The 22,675-nt window shown below is 37.6% G+C and overlaps 1 protein-coding gene across 2 annotated transcripts in view; it reads left to right on the forward strand.

Moving 5' to 3' along the window:
* The window catches only part of prkar2aa (protein kinase, cAMP-dependent, regulatory, type II, alpha A), a 41,699-nt gene that overhangs the window by 8,608 nt on the left and 10,416 nt on the right, over nucleotides 1-22,675 (forward strand). For both annotated transcript variants that reach the window (XM_088331939.1, XM_088331938.1), the window contains 4 exons: nucleotides 16,231-16,266; nucleotides 19,024-19,160; nucleotides 20,064-20,170; nucleotides 20,459-20,600. In XM_088331939.1, the coding sequence (XP_088188065.1) occupies nucleotides 16,231-16,266; nucleotides 19,024-19,160; nucleotides 20,064-20,170; nucleotides 20,459-20,600 (422 nt within the window). The remainder of the gene's footprint in view (nucleotides 1-16,230; nucleotides 16,267-19,023; nucleotides 19,161-20,063; nucleotides 20,171-20,458; nucleotides 20,601-22,675) is intronic.

A 22,675-nucleotide genomic window follows, 5' to 3' on the forward strand; every position in this document is an offset into this window, starting at 1 on the left:
AATGCCTTACACATTCCTCTTTCAAAATCAGTTGAGACCCGTGACAACATCAAACCTCTGGTGGACCCATCCAATATGGCCGGATGTTTACATTTGAAGTTGTGCTTGACATTACGCGAAAACTATCAATTTACAAATGTCTCACTGTGTGTCTAATTGGGCAATGAATGACATCCTGTGTAAAGAGGTTTCATTTATAAAAAGGAGAGAGCATGAAATGAAAATATCCGATGACTCAAAAATGTCTCATTTATTGAAAAATATCAATATTTTAAAGACACTTTATAAAAATGTTTTCACAAGCAAACACTGTCGTTTGGAAATTGTATTTGTAAATCTGGATCAAGAATAAAATAATCATCATTGTTTCATGATGGAAAACTGAAACTAATGAATATTTACTGTAGCAGGGTTTCCGCAAATCCTACCAGTCTTCAAAGACATTGACTCCATTATTCTAAAAAAAAAAAGCCTTAATTGACATTAAAATGTCTGAAATCTAATTTTCAAAAATCTAAATGTGAACACATTAATAAGATTTATATTTTTTGAACTAAAATGATTTAGTAACATTTATGAATTGCCTTTTTAAAAAATAATTCACAGATTTACTTATATGTCAACATCACGTGACCACTATGACGGAACTATCCAAACGGTGATTTGGTTTTAGTTGAGCCTTTTTGAGCAGATGCATGTCTTGGGTCCATCCACAATACACATAGCAACTTCGGACAAAGACATTAACCTTGGACCATGTTAAAGGGTAAATTTAATGAGAAGTGGCTATCCGACGAACATTTTTCACTATCATTAAAAGCTGTGCTTGGTGACCAGGCACAATGTATTGTGTGCACGAAACATTTGTGTTTTTCGTCTTTTTTTTTTTTTTCATTTGTGAGCGTTGTTTGTTCACTTGGTCTCAAATTTGGTTACAAGAGGCATTAAAATGTCTTACAAAGTCTGGAATCTAACTTTCCTTAATCTTTAGGATCCCTGTGTAAATTTCTTAATTTTCCTCGTGCTAAGATTTTGAGTTTTTCCTTGCCCACAAGTAGGTTTTAGATCATGGGATGGTGTAATAATAGTCAGTAGTCTGTAATAGTCTGTGGTCCGCGCAGCCCTTTGAGATTTCTTGTGATTAAGGGCTATACAAATAAACATGACTTGACTTGACTACATCATCTGTTCTACATAGAGGAACACATTAATGGCAGAATTTCCACTATGGAGCTCTGTTTGATAATTCCCGGAGTGTAACACATGACCTTATTATAAAATGTTAACCCACTAGAATTGGCTAACAGACAAAGTTTAATAGAAAAAAAACACCCTGTATGAGTTTATTGTTGATTTAGAGAGATTTAGGCAGCTCAGCTACTCTGGTGTGCATGTGGCAAGACGAGTGATGTGTCCTTTAATGTTGAAGCTGGCGTGCGTGCGTGCGTGCGTGCGTGCGTGCGTGTGTGTGTGTGTGTGTGTGTGTGTTTTATGAATGAACGTCCACAATGCACTGCCTCTCTATGGGTAGATGCGCTTTATTAGTAGACTGTGAATCTGCCAAACGTGCATACTTGTCTAAGAAGATACCAGGGCTTTTCAGAGTAAATCTCAGAATCTTGGTCTTAGTTTTTTATTTAACAAACTCCATTAGATTCAGTCATGTGTGAATGGATCTAGAGGTAAACTGATTGTGAATTGTGTGATTAATATTTTTTTCACTCCACCATTCCAAGTCAATAAGGCATAGTAACCCATTAGTTACTTTCCCGTTTGTTTCTCTTTATTGTATGAGAGAATTTTGCCCACGCCCAGGTCATGTGAAAAGAATGATTGGGTGGCTTTGTCAATTGGCTTTGGGGCAAAGCAGGATTACGTTCTGTCTCTATCTCTCCCTCCCCTCCAACACCATCTGCCTTTCCTCTCTCTCTGTCCTTCTATTGCTCACTTACATCTATTCCGCTTTTTACCTTAGCTCATCAAGCGCTCCTTTTTTTTTTCCTCCATTTCCTTATGAATTTGTGCACGCAACTGAAAATGTGTACGCTACCCACTACCTGTGAGAGTCACTGAGTTTTAACTATTTCCCATACAATTTCCAGTAACAAAAACATCTATTATAATTAACACAATTTACACTTTAAACTTTCCAAAATTCTACAATTCATCAAAGGACACACTTTGTTGCCTTAACCCTTTGGTTAGCACACATGACATCCATGGCATAAGATTATCCAGAGATCTCTGCAGCACTGCTACAGGGCATCACACGGGACGACAACACAGGCTTGTATGGCTCTATGCATCATGTGCTCAGCCTGACCACTCTTATGCATCGCCTGCAGATAGAATGTAGCACATGATCAAATTGTTATGTACCAGCCCCAAGGTGAACTATGTTAAAGCAATTTGACAAAATCACGATGTTTTTTTATCATGTACACTGTACAGGTTACACATTGTCATCATACAATTTGTAAGCCTTCCATTCAATTAAAAATACTGAGTTGTGAGAGCTAACTTTACCATACTGGAGTAATATGCAATATATGGTGTTTGTTCAATTTGATAATATTGTTATGACCGTAGTATACAAATCTTATAATTTCAATTTTAGTCTACCCTGGCCTTTGATGTAGCGTACCAAGTTATAGGGGTGGGAGAAAATCAGTCAATCGTATTTTATTCTTTGCGAATGTTAAAATCGACGTTTCTCCCCTTAAATCTGAATCATCAATTATTGAGAATCATGATCTAAATGGAATCCGCACTTTAGTATTGTGATACAATCGAATCTTGACCAAAGCATATCGTCCCACCCCTACCAAGTTAACCAACCTTTGGAAAGGTTTTCCTATAATTTATTTAGTTGACTATGCCTTGCAAATTAGAGAATTAACATTGTTGCTTTGTTTTTGTTCATAATATCTAGGGATTGTACGTTTGTAGGAAATCTTTGGATTTTAATGTTGTGTTTTCAAGGATTGGAAAGTGTGTGAATTTTGGGTGAAGTGTTTGTAGATGCTTGAAATTGTTGCCATGTTTCACAACATGACTGCCTAAAAATTATGCTAATACTGCTCCCTGGTGGCTTCACTTTGCCATTGCATTTCTTCTTACCTCGTAATTAATGGAAGCTGGCATTAGTTTGGCTGGCATTGTCCTTTGAGGCGTCATCACCCCCTCTAGGTTGCGACCAAAAGCACAAGTGCATGCTAGACCTAAACGGGGCTCTATGAAATGTGGATTAGTGCAAGAATTGCTCATCAATCATGGACATTTATTATGTGGCATGCAGATTAGTTAAGGTAGTGTTTCCCTTTGATGGATTGCAATGTGAACTTCCTGCAACTGAAAATATAAGACACATTTTTACCAAACACCTGTATTGGGAGAGTTTTGTCCCTAAAAAATGTACACACTTAATGTTGAGATCCACAAATATATTTGAGATTCATTCAAGATCTTAAAATCATATGCAGTGAAATTTGCCTCGGTCTTTTAAAAGTGCTTGAATTTGGCCATGAAAAAGGTGTACGAACCCTGACTATCACGGTTGTTTGCCGTTGCTGTAGCTTTGCCCTTGTTTATGCCACTATTTAATGCTAAGATAGCAAATGTTAATGTTAAAAGCAGGGCGAGTTTTTATTTTTTATAAGTTTTTATTTCTCACACACACACACACACACACACACGAGTATTTAGAATGAAAGAAACTATAACTTTGAAATTCACTCATTAAAAGAATAATGTTAATATTCAACACTCAAAATATGAAACTTTTGCTAAAGTATTTATTGAAAGTGCCCCTTTAAGACTTTATATGATTTACAGTTATTATCACACCTGCTGAATAAAAATGTTACTAGCTTTGAAATAGGAGAAAACAAATGTCATTTTCTATTCATCCGTCCAATACTGTAGTGTAGAACCAACTAAAACTGAAAGTCTTAAATGCACTCACAATTGTTGTGTTGTTATTTTGTGTTCAAAACCAACCTTAAAATAATGCAAATCAACTGTATTCCATTCACAACATGTAAATTAGGTTTTTTTTTGTACCGCATGTGTTTTGATCTCTCTGTTTGAGACCAATCTAATCAGACAGCATGGCTTACAGCAAGAATAGATGATAGGCTTTAGCAGAACCATTGCCATGCTAAGTAAACGTAACAAAACTGGAAGCAATATCCGTAAAAAAGGCTTTACGTTAATGCTATAAGCTACTAAATTGGAAACTAATCATTTAAATTGCTAGTTGATAATTAAGTTTAGTTCTGTAATGCTTTTCAGCCTGCATCAGCAAGCGTTGCTGTCAGATCAATCGTTTTATGATTTGTGAAATTGATAACAAGAGTTAGGGTTGACACACGCTGCCTAATTGCCATTTTCCATATTGAGCACTTGCAGAGCAAAACATGCTTGTGCATTCAAATTCCACATTAAGATGATTGCATTTGATTGATTGCTTTTTATTTTGTAACCGTTGTTAGGAGTGCAGAACAAAAGCCAGGTGATTCAAGATTAAGCCCAGTTTTTGTACCACGGTTGAGGCTATTAATAGGGATAGCTTCAAGGTGACAATGGCCAGTTTCAAGGTTTTGGTACACCGTTACAGTGCCGCAAAAAGTATTTGTCCCCTTCTTGAATTCTGTGTTTTTGCATATTTAACACTCTTAAAGGTTTCCAAACATAAAACACAGAGAAGACACAAAGAAATACAAAATGCACTTTTAAAATTTTGATTCAATTTATTAAGGCACAAAAATCAAGGCCCATTGGCCCTATATGAAAAAGAAATCCCCTCGCCCCCAGTTTTCCCCCTTGTTAAATCAGAAAGTAACTGATTAACCACTGTTTGGGGAAGCGGAGTTGAATTCTAAAGGCCACACCCAAAGCTGATTGCTACCACCTGTGTTCAACCAGAAACAATTGCTTGGTCTGGAAAAGGTCACCAAGCCATTTTCAAGGCTGTAGGGCTCCAGCAAACCACTGTCAGAGCCATTTTACACAAATGGAGAAAACTGAAGCCAGTTACATCTGGCGTAAAAATGGCACAGCATTTAACAAAACGAACTGCTTTTCTGCCACAGGAGAAAGACAACTTGCTGTGATTGACGGAATAAGTAATTTTGTTTACCAGAAGATCCTTAACTTGAACGTTCGGCGATCAGTTCTTTCCTTCAAACTCAAGCGCTCTTAAATCAACATACAATAGCGACTCCATCTTCCGCTAAAAAAACAAAAAAAACAAACCCAAAATGAAGATTCTGTAGAAGCCAAGTCAAAGTTCAGATCCAATTAAGAAGCAAAACCTGTTTTTAGATTGTTTGCAAGTACACATTTCATTAATCAATACTTCAAGTACCCTTTCTTTGTGGAGTTTGCATGTTGAGTTGTAAGTCTTTCTGTAGTGCTGTTCCTTCACACAAGCATTAGGTTGGTAAGAGAGTCTAATTGTCAAGTATGATTGCATGAGTGGATGGACATTGGCCTTTCTGTGCTGTCCAAACGCTTGGTAACCAAATAATATTGTACCCCTGCTGGTGAGTTGGGATACGTTCCAGCACCCCTTGTGACCCTTGATTATAAGTGGATAAGAAAATGTATGGAAAGAAAATTCTCAATTTAATTCAGCAATTAGAATAAATATACTTAGAACAAAAGTTTACTCAATTGATACCGTAAGTTTTGTGTTATGTGGACCCAAACTAGTCCAAACACCACACTGTGTTCATAGAATACAGGTTAAAAAGCAATATGCTACTCTTTTCATCCTTCTCTGGGGGTGGCAATTTTCAGAGTCGACATCTTCGTTGCTCGGGCTTCAGCTAATGACCAATCGTGGATCTGCTTTCGAAAGCAAGTGAACAGTCATTGGTCGTTAGCTGACCCCATTAATGCCCAATCCAATTACTTCCCGTTTTGCTTACCCCCTTGATCTTGTTTATCCACTTTTTTGGTGAGTGCAAGGCAATGATTCTTCTATAAATTGGGTGCATATTTCTTGCATATCACGTTGTCACTTTGAGCTGCGCTAGTTGCGACGTTTTCTGATCATTGTTCATTCCCTCCCAAAATTATTTTAAGCTGAACAGTAATTAGGAGGGAATATGAGTAAGGAGAGTCCAGGGCATTCCTGACTTACCTTTGGTAAAAGGAGGCCTGTGTCCCTTAAACTTCACCCTCCCTCTACGCGAGGGGTGTCCAAACTCTTCATAAAGCGGGTGAGATTTGGTAAGCTGAAAATGTTCGAGGGTCGATTATTCTGCCTGGCATTCTTTGAACAGTCTCTAATAAACTCACCCACCATGAATGGTTGGCCTTGCTTGGCAGTCAACGTTGCAAATTTGTAGCTTGCCTTTGTAGCATTTTCACTTGACTCCCAGGGTCACGTGAAAAATGACCGTTGTGCCGTTAAAACAGCTCCCAGTTTCTTCTCCTTTTCAAAACGTTGGTTTCCATTTAGCTTTTTGTAGTCAGCAAGTTTTGTCTGGCAGTACCTCTTGATGTTATTATATTCTTTATAAACAACTACAGTCTCTAGGGAAATAGATAGGGGGGGAGACACAGTTGTTTCGATTTTGGGTGAATAAATACTCCATTTTCCACTTGTACTGGAAACGGAAGCCCTCACAATTAACTTACATTTTTACATTTTCAGTCGCCGTGTCTGAAATGGGGTGGGCTAAAATTCTCACTGAAAGCCAAGGGCAAGGTGGACAAAGGGCTACTGGTGAAATAGTGTTTTATATATACTGTATATATATATATATATATATATATATATATATATATATATATATATATATATACTGTTTGTATATGTTTTTATTTAATGTGTAAAAATCTATTTTATACTGCGGTCAACATTACTGGTGGGCTACATATTATTAATTTTATGACAGAGGCCGCGAGCCAGTAAAAATTTGATCACGGTCTGCTACTGGCCCCCGTGCCCAACTTTGGACATGCCTGAGTCTACGCTTTGTTAAAGAATAGACCTATGTCCGCCTTTTTGAGAACATGCATTACTCAAGCAGGGAGCAATATTGCACACTTTCAAAAATAGTTTTTGGTCATATTTTCTTGTCACACATAAGGCGTGCCGGACTACAAGGTGCTTAAAGGTCAAACTATAGTAAGAATTAATGTGTCTTTGTGTACCGTATTTTCCGCACTATAGGGCGCACCGGGTTATAGGGCGCACCCCCAAAAAATAGTTTTTGGTCCTATATCTTCCATAGATAAGGCGCACCGGATTATAAGGCGCTACAATGGGAACGTCGACAAAACAGTCAGATGATTCAGTCCAATTTATTACACCCTTAACATTCCCAAAGCTTGCAAAGAAGCAAATACGTGTCGTAGACACGTGCGGATGCGGTGTCCGTACGATGTCACTTAAATGCGTCATTTCAAATATCATTCGGAAGGTTGAAGTCTTGGGATTCAAGAAATGCCAAACATTTCTATGTTTCTATTTTCTTTTTCACTCGCAACTTTACTGCGCATATGACAATAAACACTTGGAATTGAGTTTAATTCACTCAACTCATCACAGCAACATCCAGATGGTTCTAAAACAAGATACCGGGAAAACATAAAGCCGCATAACTCACCTAAGTTCTCACGTTCAATAATGATACGCAATCATGGTCTTCTTACAACCGTTAGTGAAGTAAATCCAGGAGAGTAAATTATTTGCAAATACAGACTGATAAAATATGTTTCTCTATGGTGTACTTTAGCAAGCTTGCTAAGCTTGCTACGCCATTGCTAAACTCGGCCAATTGCAAGATTTGTTTTGGTCATCTAGCCTATTGGAGGCTCTGAATAATTTCAGCCAATAGCGATCGATTTAACTGATGATTGACACATCTTTTTCGGCCAATTGCTTGGTTTGGTTTGGCCATCTATCCAATCCGAGGCTCCGAATAACTTCAGCCAATAGTGATCGATTCAAATGATGATTGACACATTGGTTAGCCAATGAAACGCCGGTATATAAATCCCAGCATACACCGCGGACTTGCTACGCCATTGTTAAACTCGGCCGATTGGAGGGTTTGTTTTGGGCATCTAGCCAATCCGAGGCTCCGAATAACTTCAGCCAATAGTGATCGATTCAAATGATGATTGACACATTGGTTAGCCAATGAAACGCCGGTATATAAATCCCAGCATACACCGCGGACTTGCTACGCCATTGTTAAACTCGGCCGATTGGAGGGTTTGTTTTGGCTCCGAATAACTTCAGCCAATAGTGATCGATTCAAATGATGATTGACACATTGGTTAGCCAATGAAACGCCGGTATATAAATCCCAGCATACACCGCGGACTTGCTACGCCATTGTTAAACTCGGCCGATTGGAGGGTTTGTTTTGGCTCCGAATAACTTCAGCCAATAGTGATCGATTCAAATGATGATTGACACATTGGTTAGCCAATGAAACGCCGGTATATAAATCCCAGCATACACCGCGGACGACTTCGCGCTCGGGGGAGAATCTAGTCGGCGGCTGTTGAGTAAGTTGCGAGACCTTGCAAATTTAATATTGAGCCATATATAAGGCGCACTGTGTTATAAGGCGCATGGTCAGCTTTTGAAAAAAATTAAGACTTTTAGGTGCGCCTTATAGTGCGGAAAATACGGTATATTCTTTGAGCTCTTTATACACTTACTTTATCAATGCAATGATCAGTTGTAAAGTGTGGCTGACCATACGGGAATCAAACCCAAAAAGTGTCGATGAGAGTGCCGATAATTCACCACTAGACCACCAGTGGTACAGATGACACACGTAAAGTGGTTTGAGCTTTTATCATTATCACAATGTTTTTACTCAGGGTATCAGCAACACTGATTTGCATGGTGTATTTTGATAGGTTAAACAGTCTCAACTTCCTCATCTGCGCTTCAATAACCTCTTGGTTCGATATGTATATGTATGTTAAAAAGGTTACATAGTATTTTGTTGCCTTTGTTTTCTCCATTCTCAAACATTTGTTGTTGAAAAACTGTTTAACATATCAGAATGTACTATGCAACTCAGTGTTGTGACATTGTAAATAAAAAAAAATGTGATAATGAGATAGCTGTAGTGCTTTGTCGTGTGTCATTTTGACCACTGGTGGTCTAGTAGGAAAGTCTCGGCGCTCTCCCTGTCATCACTGATCTATACCTGTTGCATAACATCTTTTGGAATTATTGACAGTGATTTTCATTGATTTTATCAATCTTTGCACTATGATTGCTCAAATACAGTAATATACAGTAAACCCTTGTATGTAAAACCTTGTATGGTAATGCATACATACAACTACTGTATGCATTTTAAATTTTGCCCACCATATTCTGCAGTGTATATATTAAGTCACGCACTGGTTTATAAGGCCAACCAAATATTTCTGGCCAAATTAGGGGTTTTGGGTGGGCCTACTAGTCCAGAAAATACAGTAATAATTCCTATATTGCTTGGTATCTCCAGGTTTGAATTTGTGGAAAATAAACCCTGACCTATCTTATTACTGTTGTTTACATTTAAATAGTCAATTTGTACAGAGTCAGACTTTTACAGACAAATGTTAGTCTGGATACATACTGGAATGAACAAAAGCACTCGCAATGTGGTTCTCTTATTTGAAGTTAATTTGAATCCTGATAAGATGTGTTTTCTGCAGTCCCCATAGCTGGTAGTTGCCATAGAAACTGCTGGTCTTGAGCAGCTTGGATTCAGCCCATTTCACCTATTTCATCTAGATAGCTGCATTTATATAGCATATTTGAAATTGCTGAAGACATCCCAATGTGCTTTACCCATTAACACACACACATACACTCAAATACTGATAGCCATTCAAGGTCAACCTGCTTACCGAGGGCCTTAGGGATTTAGTGTCCAAGGACTCTTCGACATTTAACTCTTAGGAGCCAGGAATCGAACCTGTGACCTCTCAGTCCCAAGATGAACACTGTACGTCCTGAGCTACTGTTTTAACTGTTAATTTATAGTCTGAAGTATGAGGAAAGGTTATTTGATTTTATCCCAATGATTCAGATTCAATTTTTGGCACCTTTCAGTAGTTATTTCACTCCATGATTGCCACAATTAATTTGCATTTCATTGCTTTGTTTTACGGACAGCATTTTTTAGATCACCCCACAAGCTCTCGATTGGATTGAGATCTGGGGATTGCGCTGGCCACTCCATAACATATGTTTTATTGGTTTGGAACCAAGATTTTGCTCGTCTACTGGTGTGTGATGGGGTCATTGTCTTGTTAATACACCTATTTCAAGGGCATGTCCTCTTCAGCATAACCGCTTCAGGTATTTTTACATACATAAACTTATCCATGATCCTTGGTATTCGATCAATTGGCCCAACCCCAGAGTAGGAGAAACATGCCCAGACAATGATACTTGCACCACCATGCGTCACTGGCTGCAATGTGTCTCACACACTGTCGTTGGCTCCTCGGCCCAAAGAAGACAATTTTACTTTCATCAGTCCACAAAATGTTACTCCATCTTTCTTTTGACCAGTGGATGTGTTCTTTGGCGAATTGTAACTTCCTGCACATGCCCTTGTTTAACAAAGGGTCTTTGAGTGGGATTCTTAAACATAAATTTGCTTCACACAGAATTCTTCTGTCACAACACTTACAGGTAACTGCAAACTGTGTTTGATCGTCCTGGAGCTGATCATTGGTTAAGCCTTTACAATTCTGGTTATTCTCCGGTCCATTTGAATAGTTGTCTTCCGTTTTCTTCCACGTGTCTGTTTTTTCTACCCATTTTAAGGCATTGGAGATAGTTTTAGCTGAACAGCCACAATTTTCTGCACATCTTTATTAGTTCTTCCCTCTCCAATCAATGTTTTAATCAAAGAACGCCGTTATTCGAAGCATTGTCTTAAACGACTCAAATACATGTTTAACCTGTGCTGGCTTCATCATCCTTAAATACTTTAAACACCTGATTTACACCTGCTTTTGTTTTTCTTCTGCAAAATTGATGAACTCTGAGAAGGGTTGCAACACTGTTCTTTCTTTTTTAACACTCCCCTTTGAAATATTTGCCCAATTGCACAGCCTTCGGAGCGTGCCTAAAATGAATGCTGGGTCTTGTTGGTTTTCTGAGAATCTTCTGCACCGAATGATAACTTGTCTGGCATGTAACAATAAAAAAACATACTAAAGACAGGGATATTCTGGTTAATCACATTGCACTGCTATTATTTTGAAGAGCACTGTATATGCCTGAGTTTGAGGAGTTTTAGACTTGTTTTTGACTGTAAATGGTCATGTAATTGGAGCCAACTTGGTCTTGTTTATGTTTCGCCCCAGTGGTTTGACGAGCGCTCTCACCAATTCCCTACCCACTGGTAGTTCACAATTGTGGATCTTTTTCCTGCAGCCTGTCTTATCACATATTACATCTGGTGGTCAAAGCATGTCTGAGTTGCACACTAGATGTTGATATTAAGGGACACATCCTGTCGTGGTGGCTCATTTTTCACTTGACTGCACTTTAAATCAGGACCTTGATATTAGTTTGTGTTTAAATAAATAGAAATATGTTTGATTTTAGAATTAGTTACATATTTTCTGTACTTTAAGGCTCACTCCACACTGCGATCTGCGCTTGATTCCTGTTGCATTCAAAGTTATGCAATTGTGAATAATCAATTATGTCCCTAGCAGCTTGGTGGTTAACCATCGGTGCTGTTACCATTGCTATCCGGTTCAATCCTGTTGCCACCGTTGTGGTCATCGACATTTATCGACTAATCAATTATTGCACAAACATGGTAACCCATTTACAATTTGGTCCGCATGTAAGGCGCGAGCGTTCAAATTTCTGTCCATTTTGGGGGCTGATGTGCGCATTGTAGTCCGGATAACATGGTATTTTTTCAGGAAATGACATTTTAAAGACAGATTAGTTGCCAATGATGCTTACGGAAAAAGGTCTAAAAACCGTTCAAATTAATGGTTAATTGCAATATATTGTCATAAGTACCCTTACAAGCAAGTCTGAGGGTAGAAACGGAGGGAATACAATTATTTGCAGTAATTTAAAATCTGCACTCATTGTTAGGACTTGGAAGCAAGAGGGGTAACTAGACTAGAGGTGCTCACACTTTTTTAGCATGCAAGCTACTTACAAATTGACCAATATAGGGGAAATCCAGCTACACACGGTTGCTATCACTCAAGATGCGTCCATTTTGATGCTAAGAAACCTTCTGATAAAAGTGCTGAGTGCCCGTTGAGCATGACATGAGAGAAGTGGTGAATGAGAAACAAATAACAATCTGTGGTTGAGAAAGAGATAAAGAGAAAGACTAAACAAGAGGGAATTTCTCCCAACCATATTTGTTATAGCCCTTACTTTTCCAAGACCCTTGGGGGAGAAGAGACCCTCCCTGCGCGTGACCCCTCGATTCCAGGGGCTGAGAAATATATTGAAACATCTAGTCACACCAAGCAGCTTTGGGGCATTTTTTATTTAGTTGCAAAAAGTGCAGTACTTAAAAAAGCCACTTAATAGCATCAAATTGTTGTTGAGTTGAATGATACATCAGCTTAAACATTTTTGTGTGTTTTATTGGTATTTGAAGATACGATGTTTGTCTCTAAAACATTCAATATGGAACCCTAATTAATATCACCACAATGCTTTATATTTTGTTTAAGGTTCCTCACATCCTTTCTTATTTCGCTGTTCTGTTTTATTGATTACTTTTATAACATGCCTGTTATTTCTGTTGCACTGCTGTCTCGAAGTGATTTTTAAGATCTGTTTCTTTTACGTGGTATACTGCTCGAAACTTAACATCTGCTGAGCAAGACATTATGCTGAAAATATGTCTCATTGCCCAGTCAATGATCCTAAAGTACCATAAACTCATTGTTTTCTCTGTTCATTAGGCAAATCCAACCTTAATGGACGAGTAATAATTAACACAAGAATCAAAATGTAATGGCGTTCCTCGGGTTGAGTTCAATTCTAAAAAAATAAAGAAATGAGGGTGTGTTACAATTTAATTTATATTGAGTCACTTCAATGAGTAAACATAACTTGTCTAAATTTAACCGCAAACACGAGCAACAGCTAATGTAACTTGCATTCCCAGCTTTGCCCAAGTTGCTTTAAGAAGCTATTGCACCAACAAATGACATTATAGTAAGATTGGAATGTCATAATATTTGTAATCTCCGTTTTCAATTACATTGCAAATTGAAATGGAAAAAAAGAGATTGGACATCTTTTAAATAAGCCTTTTCCATTCCCCTCTTTTCCTGGATTTACTGTACAATAAAAGTTTACACCTACATAGGCTACAATGCCTTTAGCAGTGGAAAGTGCAACATTCACCCAGCCCTTTTGTGTGGAAAATGGTTGCCAAATATCTGAGAATGTCACTGAAGAGCCTGCTGCACATTATTTCAAACTTTAATCTTAAACTTTGACCAATTTTATGTCTTACTGTTCTGAATATACGGCTAATGAATTCTTGCTTTACAGTGATCCACTTTTCATAAATTTTATGCATTTTTGTTTAAGAGGCTTAAAGGTCTCTGGAATGGCTGCAAGTTTTAAGCTTCTGGACTATTGGGAATTACCAACTAAAATTGTTGACCCTGCTTGGCGCTTCATTATTTTTTGATCAAAATAATTTTTACAACATTATGGGTTTGTTCTTGCTATCAAACATGGGTCCTAATCCTGTTAAGAACAACAAAACCCAATTGGAAACAAGTTTTTTTACACATAGCAGTATTGACAATTAAACAGGTCGTGTAATAACTATGTAGTTTTAAGCCGTTAAACCTGGACGTTTTCAGGGTGTTTCAAAAATTGTATATCCTTGGATTATTGATATTTGAACATTACATTAAATACATGTGTTTTCCTGTACTAACTCACAGGCAGATAACTTCTATGTAAAAAGAAAAAAAGGTATGTTACAGCAGTTTTGGCAGGAGCTGGATTACTGATTTGACGTATGCAATGTCGCAGGCAGGGCGTAAATTGAGCATTTGTGAAATCTTTCACATAATCCACATGCTTTTGAATGGCTCATTCAGATTTGGAGTAATACATCTTGAGTTCTTCATCACTGATACTATTTAGTTTCATTTGCATTAGTTATGCACATTCTGTGACATTTAAATCTCGAAGGATGTGAATTTTTATATAACAGCCTGTATCTTCTGCCAATCACAGGGAATTTCTCTTAAAACACTTGGCTTCCTAACTTGTGGTGGAAGGAGTACCATTGTGTTTGAGGAGCTGTATTATCTATGCAACACACACACAAAGATAAATGTGATTGTGCATCCAGAGGTAATAAACACGTTCCCCTATTATGTGACTGGTGTTTTAAACAATTGAAATACGATATTTAATTTTTTTTTGAAGAGGAGCGGTGAAAAGGGGAAAGCTAACAAGCACATGTGAAGCGGTTGATGGCAATGCAGGAAGGCGGGGGGAATAGAGAAAGACGAGGTGCCACTTGTTACAAGCTAGATATTGGAGAAGGGTGCGGATGAGGGGAGGAGGAACATAGTAGGGTTGTTATGGCAATGAGATCCTCTTTGTGTTAGGTTGCCAAGGCAACTTCAAGCATACATTTAATACAACTACTGCCACTAACACCACACAAATACAAAACTGTGGGGAGTGTTCTTCACACTTTGCAGACACAAATTCAAGCACTCACACAAATGCACACACATTCATGTGATTAGAACTATTTTTGGGATGCATTCATGTGATACAATGTTAAATGCAGAACTGAATTTAATGGTGGTCGTCACTCATGCTGCTTTATAAAACCTAATGTGTCTTCTGATCATTTTTCCCCACCAGAAATATGTGGCTAACTACCAGTGTAATCAAATTTAGTTGCAAAATACACTCAAAAATGCAAAGGCCACCCAACCCGAACTTCAAATTATTGTTTGTCCAAGTGTTGACCTTTTACAAGTGCAAAAAAAGCATTAAACGTCTCATTTGTCGTTTGAGGTGTTCTCATAAAGTTGAAAGTTAAATATTTTATCTTTAAGTAAGTGTTAACAATGCCCAATTGCGTCGATCTGCTTTTATCTTTTATAAGAGCTGTTCTGGGCGGAACACATCAGGTTTAAGGACAGGGGGCTGGAGGGAGTGCTGAGGAGTGATGTCAACCCGCAGGGTTTTTTTTTTTTGTCAGTATAGCATTATTATGATGAAAGAAAAGGCCTGCTTCTCGTAAAGTTCAAACGCCAGCACAGAGAGTTTATTCGAGCGCATCTAAAGAAATGCACATCAGCAACGAGCTGACTAAGGTTCCAATCATGACGTTAATCTAGAAGAAATCTGTACAGCTCCTTCAAATACTTTGGAAAAGCTCTGAGATGGATTTAGAAGCACAGTCTCTCTTGTTGTAACAAAAGTGTAACTGGTTCACACATACATTTGGAGATATTCATTTTCCTCTGCTATTTCTAGTGCTTTTTTTATTTTCTTGCAGTGTCACATGCCTTTGTAATGTGAACCGCTCAGTTTGAAAGAAAAACAGTCAATCAACTAATATTTGCATAATCTAAACTAGCTTCTGAATGCATACATGTGTATTCTCCTCCAAAAATTGTAAATTGTACGTTTGATGATCCATGCGTCCCCTAACCCTCCCCATAAATATTTCCCTCGTTTTACGATGAGAAGGTAAATCTAGTTTGTCCATTACATATCGAATATTAGGTATGCGCATAGGTATGCACACAGTGTTCGACTCAAATTATCTCATGTGAATGAGGAAAGTGCCGTGCCTGTTAGATTATCTACCAGTCACTTGGCTTCACAGTCTTCATCTAATGGACTCTGACAGAATGGTAATACTGTACTGTAGTGGCTCACTCTTAATGTGCGTCTGTATGACGTGTCCCGCTCACTCACAATGTTATTTTTTTTGTCAACTTTACAAGCACTCACCATCACCCAATAAAACTGGTATGATGTATAAAAAAATAATTGTGCAATAAGTGTACACCAACATATCCACATTCCTGATAGTTTCAGTGGCTAAAATGAGATTTTAATTTTATTTTTTCAAAAACGGTTCAATTTTTATATTGTTAAACACACTAACCAGGTAGTAACACACAAAATAACGTCTTAACATTTGTTTTAACTGAATAATGTAATTTTCTTCCTTTCCATTCTTATTACAGCCCCACCACCAAGCAGATTCAACAGACGAGTGTCAGGTGAGATTCCTGTGCGAGTGTGAGTATGCGCTTGTAAGTTCACTAATGCATCTTTGACGTCAAGTCCCTTAAGGGCTATTCACACTGAAAAGCGTATTGCAATCTTTATTGGGTAACTGGCTCTATTGTGGTGCGTGTACGTATTGTGTCAGCCATGCATGTCAAACACAAGCAGTAGATATATTGACAGTCTCCTTCACTGGCCCCTATTTTTTATACACTGAGTCGATGTGTGTAGGTCGGGTCTGTCGATACGGTTTTATATTGGCCAGTCACTATTTTTGTGGTACCACATTTGATATTAGGTGGTAACGACTAAAACGTATGTTTAACACTTTTTATTCAGGGAATTCTGAAAAAAATTCTCATTTTTATCCCAATTTCTAGGGGCATATGACTGTTTTTCGGATAGTTTACACTTTATGCATTCTTTTTTTTAATAAGGTAACATTTAAAAACACGTCAACAAATGCGTTTGCTGGTGACATTTTAGCCACTGGTGTGGACCAGGAATCCGACTGTTTCATTAAAACAAAGCATCACGAGGGACAACGGCAGGTGATGACGAGATGTGATTTCTGCCTAGTGCTCTGAATGTCAAAGTGAAGACATATATATATATATATATATATATATATATATATATATATATATATATATATACACATTTTTAATAAGGTAAAATTTAAAAACATGTCAACAAATGCGTTTGCTGGTGACATTTTAATAGTATTCCAGTTTTCTAGGAAACAAAAAGAATTGTTTGTCACTGACATACTATTTCAGAGTAAACACTGGCAGAAAAGTTATATATTCATATAAATTACCGTAAAATCCGGACTATAGAGCGCACCTGATTATAAGCCGCACGCAACACATTTTGCGGACATTATTGGTTTTGTCCTTACACAAGCCTCACCTGTATATAAGCCGCATGCGCCAACATTTAAACATGTAACAGTTACAAGTTTAACCCAAACCTGACTTTAGGTGCCGCAAATGTGACTGCAGATATACTACACAATCCATCCACCACAATCTGCAACATGAACGGAAAATGATACTGGTAGTTAGAATTTAATGCAAACCTTTAAAGTCCAGGTCCTGTTGAAAGTAATCCAATGAAAAAAATGTATATTTCCAAATTTAAGGGTGGGAAAAATATATATCCACTATTGTCCGCTGCAACAACAAAGAGATTTAACTCAGCTTTACCCCACTTCCTGTCAGCCCGCGTTTGCTCCGCCCCTTCTTTTTGATTCGCTCGTAGAAAACATATCACAATAAGTCTCTAAAATAAATACATTACAAAAATATACAGTTGCAAATACATATTATACATGGTTACACATATTTACAAAGAAAGACGGTACACCGAGAGAGTTTTCAAAGCTTTAATAATAATAATATAACATTCATCCCAAACCGTGCCCGTGAAAGGTACCACCACGCTACTCCTAACACGCAACGCATAAAGCGCAGCTGTTAAAAAAAAGCCGTACCGCAATTGCGAAATTCACGTTAAACCGTCTTCAGCTTTCTCCTTATAACTGTCGCCATCAAGGGCCTTTTTCTCATAATCGGAACGAACCTTTGTCATACGGACAATTCGAACGTAAACTAAGAGGATGCAGATGCAGTCTATGTCGGCGCACAATTCCACAGGTCTAAATCTTACCTTTTGTACTCGAGTGCCGCTGGTGGCCGTTAGAAAAATTACATAAATTGGCTGCTTCACTGAATAAGCCGCAGGGCTGAACATTTGGGGAAAAAGTAGCGGCTTATAGTCCGGAATTTACGGTAGTAGATCTTCACAATATATTAATAATTCATTTTTAATGTGTATCAATGTGCAATTATTGAACCACCACATTTTGACACATTTAGAAAAATATATTTGTATAGTATGTTAATATTGCATTCAATACCTCTTGACATCACTCACATGTTCTTACAAATCAAATGTTGCAAAGTCAACATCCACAACCAACAGTCACTCCATGAATTTTGATATAGAGCGATTGGGTCTAATGTTTTGTGAAATCACTTGAGATGACTGGTTTGTAGCTAAACATTTGTGTAGCTCCAAATATTGAAATATTCTATGTTAAAATGAAGACATGTATTCAATTTTATTTCATTTGACTTTAACCAATTATGCCAACACAGTCGACCCTTTTAACTTTGTGTTTCAATTATTGCGAATTCACACTAGTACGGTCCTTACTGTACATTTTTTTGTATCACATGCATAAGCTTCACAAATAAATATGCTCACCATTCAACAATTACATGAGGAAGGCTTCAAATACATGTTAAAAAACAAATTCGAATTAAACACATCATTAGCCTTCTTGGCATACTAGCACAAACTACCTCACTGCATTACAAACGTTAAACCATTTTAAAAATTCTGCACACTCTTAAAATTCTCAATGAGCTTCGAGAAGTAGTCACATGAAGTGTTTTATAAGAGGCTCTTAAAGATGAAAACGCTGAGTGTGTGGAAACATTTAATCATATCAAAGCTTAGCTATTCCGAGGAAAACGAGTGCAAAACAGGTTTTCAGTCATTTTACCTTTTTTATGGCATAACGTAACTAAACGTATGCATTCATCGTTGCGTAAATGCCTTCAGTGAGAATATGTGATGGTCATGCAAAATAACGCAAATATGTTGAATGAGAAGAACTGTCCATACGAATATCCTATACATATTTATGTGTAGTACATTTAATACATTGTCTGTCATTTTAGTGTGTGCAGAAGCATTCAATCCAGATGACGATGACGAGGACACAGAACCAAGAGTGGTTCATCCAAAAACAGATGAACAGCGCTGCAGACTGCAGGAGGCCTGTCGAGATATTTTGCTCTTCAAAACACTGGACCAGGTACATTTAGGAAGATAAACTGGCATGCATGAACAGTAATCCGAATAAATTCCCAGTGTTTCTTTACGCTTTCTAGAGGAAGGATTTTGATCCCAAGCTCGACCCGAAATTTTGGCAGGGTCGGTCGAAATCACCTCTTCTCCCGAGTCCTCTATTAAAATTCAGTTTTGCTTTGTTAATTAGTCAGGCTGGAATTTCTAGGCCCGATCTTGCCTCGAGCTGTTTCACTTTTTTGTGTCCTCTTATTAGATACTGTAAAATAAAATTTCCACCCATCAATTCCGAAAGTGTCTTGTGAAATCCTGGCTGGAAAAATATGTGATATCTAATATGGTTGTTGAATAATCGTATTATTGATATTTTTGTGATGTCTAACATGTTCTTAGAGAATTTAAATCACAATTATCCTTCATTTTATAATTTATATTATGATTTTATTTTTATAATTTTTATTGGTAAAATATTATTGTATTCGGGTAAATAATTTGTTTCATTCTGCTAATTATGCAAGCTCAATGTATTCTACTGATCATGGATAAGAGTTAGTTTTTGCATGGTATGGCTCATTTATGTTTGCTTCCGACAGTTTACATTTAGTTACATGCAGCATAAACTGCCATATGAAATGAAAAGCATGTCTTTGTAACATGCAATTTTTGCATTTGCAAAACGGCAAAGTCTGTATAGTGTTTATCAGTGGGCAAAAAAAAGCATATATTGAATGGGAGTTTGCAAAAGGAGCTAGGAAGTGAAAGGATGGGTTGGGGATATTTTACTCTTTCAAATTATGGCTCTCTGCTTCTTAATTGGCCAAACTCTTGTATTTAGTTTCCATTATTGCTGCTCCTTATTTCTGATGTTTTTTTTAAATCACAATGTTTTTCCTTCTGATCTTCATTTCAGGAGCAGTTCTCTGAAGTGCTAGATGCAATGTTTGAATTAAGAGTTCAGCCCCAAGAACATGTGATTGACCAGGGTGATGATGGAGACAACTTTTACGTCATTGAACGGTAAAGATACTGACAAAAATAGCCTCATACTCAGTAGAGTGGTTTCTATTAAGTACTTAAGTCAAAAACTTTCTACAATTTTCCATCCATTGCTCAAAACCAAGCTATATTATCTCTAAATGTGTGCTTCATACAAGTGTAGCTGCAGTTCTGGGGAATAATTTTCACTTGAACTTTTGTTTGAATGAGCTGAAATGCATACTCTCACTGTGCATAGACTGATTTGCATACTCTCACCGCGCATAGACTGATATAATATTCTTCATTCTTTGTTCTCTCTATTTCCAGAGGTGTGTATGACATTGTGGTATCAGGAACATGTGTGGGTCAATATGACAATAAGGGCAGCTTTGGTGAGCTGGCACTCATGTACAACACAGCACGTGCAGCTACCATCATCGCCACCCAGGAGGGGTCGCTATGGGGACTGGTAAGACCATCTTAACACACCCTGATTAAAACCTTAAACCAGGGGTCTGGAACATATGGCTCACGAGCCTGATGTTGCTCTTTCCATAAATACGTCTGGTTTGGAGATCATATTCCCTTTTTTTTTTACCTGCAAGACCACTGCAGTGCTTTTTTACTTTCAAGGCCTGTAAGAACAAACACATCATTGCGATCTTTTCCATGTCTCATGGTCAATAACAGGGTCCGTACAGATGCTTTAAATCCTTGAAAATATTTAAATGTTAATGTATTTTCAAGGATTGAAATGTGCTCAAATTTTGGGTGAAATGCTTGAAATTGTTGTCATGTTTCTCAACAAGTCTGCTTAAAAATGAGGCCAACGCTACTCTTGTGGCTTTGCTTTGTCATTGCATTTCTGCTTCCCTCGTGATTAACAACAGCTGTTATTAGTTTGTATGGCATTGTCGTATGGAGCATGATCACCCCCTATGGGTAGCGCCTCAAAGAACAGGGGCATGCTAAACCTAAACACGACATATGGAACGAGTATAAGTGCAAGGATTATATATTGGTAATGGACATTTGTTATGATCATGCACAAATTTAAAATAACGTTTCCCAACTGAAGTAAGCTACATATTTTAGTCGTCATCACCCAAGACCTATATGAAATTTGTTTCAAAATATATTTTCACAGGAATTGTTCAGATCCACAAATATATTTGCGATTTACTCATGATCTAGAAATCATGTCTTGATTAATGCACACCTCAAATAAAATCCCATAAGAAATCAAAGATCTTGTATTTCTGCAAAATAGACAATTCACACTGGATTTCTTCCTTTAATGTTAGTAGATAAACTGGAAAATTGGCTTAACTGCCTAAAATTTGGCCATGAAAAAGGATTATGAACCTTGCAATAAGATGCGTCAAAATACTCGTGCGATTGTGACGTCTACCATTTACCATATTTTTTAACTACGGTTTGTGCAGGTTATGAAAAAAATTATCAATGAAGCACTTGAGAACGTTTAAGACGGATATTTTTAGGTTTCAAAGATGTTGAATATTCTATAAATTCCCATGGTTAGAATTTTGACCAGGTCCGGAGGTAAATACATGCGTATCATTCTCATTTGCAGTATTTTGTGACATTTTTACAAAACAATGCTGTTCACAACTTGCTTTGAAACAATTAATTTCAACAAAAATGATGGTCAAAATGAACCTCTACGATCTTAATGTAACTCCAGGAGGGAGGCAGATTTTTTAAAATGCACTGAAGATGTACTTTTGTCTGGAGATCAGGTTTGACGACTTTGTTAACTATTTTCTTGTTTTAAATACAGTGGCTTGCGAAACCATTTGGCCCCCTTGAACTTTGTGACCTTTTGCCACATTTCAGACTTCAAACATAAAGATATAAAACTGTAATTTCTTGTGAAGCATCAACAATAAGTGGGACACAATCATGAGGTGGAACACACTTTATTAGATATTTAAAACTTTTTTAACAAATAAAAAACGAAAAAGTGGGTGTGCAAAATCATTCAGCCCCATTGAGTTGATACTTTGTAGCGCCACCTTTTGCAAGTTGCTTGGGGTGTGTCTCTATCAGTTTTGCACATTGAGAAACTGATATTTTTGCCCATTCCTCCTTGCAAAACAGCTCGAGCTCAGTGAGGTTGGATGGAAAGCGTTTGTGAACAGTAGTTTTCAGTTCTTTCCACAGATTCTCAATTGGATTGAAGTCTGGACTTCGATTTGGTCATTCTAACACCTTGATATATTTTCCATTGTAGCTTTTGCTTTATGTTTTGGATCATTGTCTTGTTGGAAGACAAATCTCCGTCCCAGTCTCAGGTCTTTTGCGGACTCCATCAGGTTTTCTTCCAGAATGGTCCTGTATTTGGCTCCATCCATCTTCCTATCAATTTTAACCATCTTCCCTGTCCCTTTTGAAGAAAAGCAGACCCAAACCTTCTTCAGACCCAAACCGTGATGCTGCCACCACCATGTTTGACTGTGGGGATGGTGTGTTGAGGGTGATGAGCTGTGCTGCTTTAATGCCAAACAAATGTTCTCCATTGTT

The sequence above is a fragment of the Urocampus carinirostris genome, chromosome 3 (genome assembly GCF_059441175.1).
Source record: "Urocampus carinirostris isolate Australia breed hairy pipefish chromosome 3, RoL_Ucar_1.0, whole genome shotgun sequence".
NCBI lineage: Eukaryota > Metazoa > Chordata > Actinopteri > Syngnathiformes > Syngnathidae > Urocampus > Urocampus carinirostris.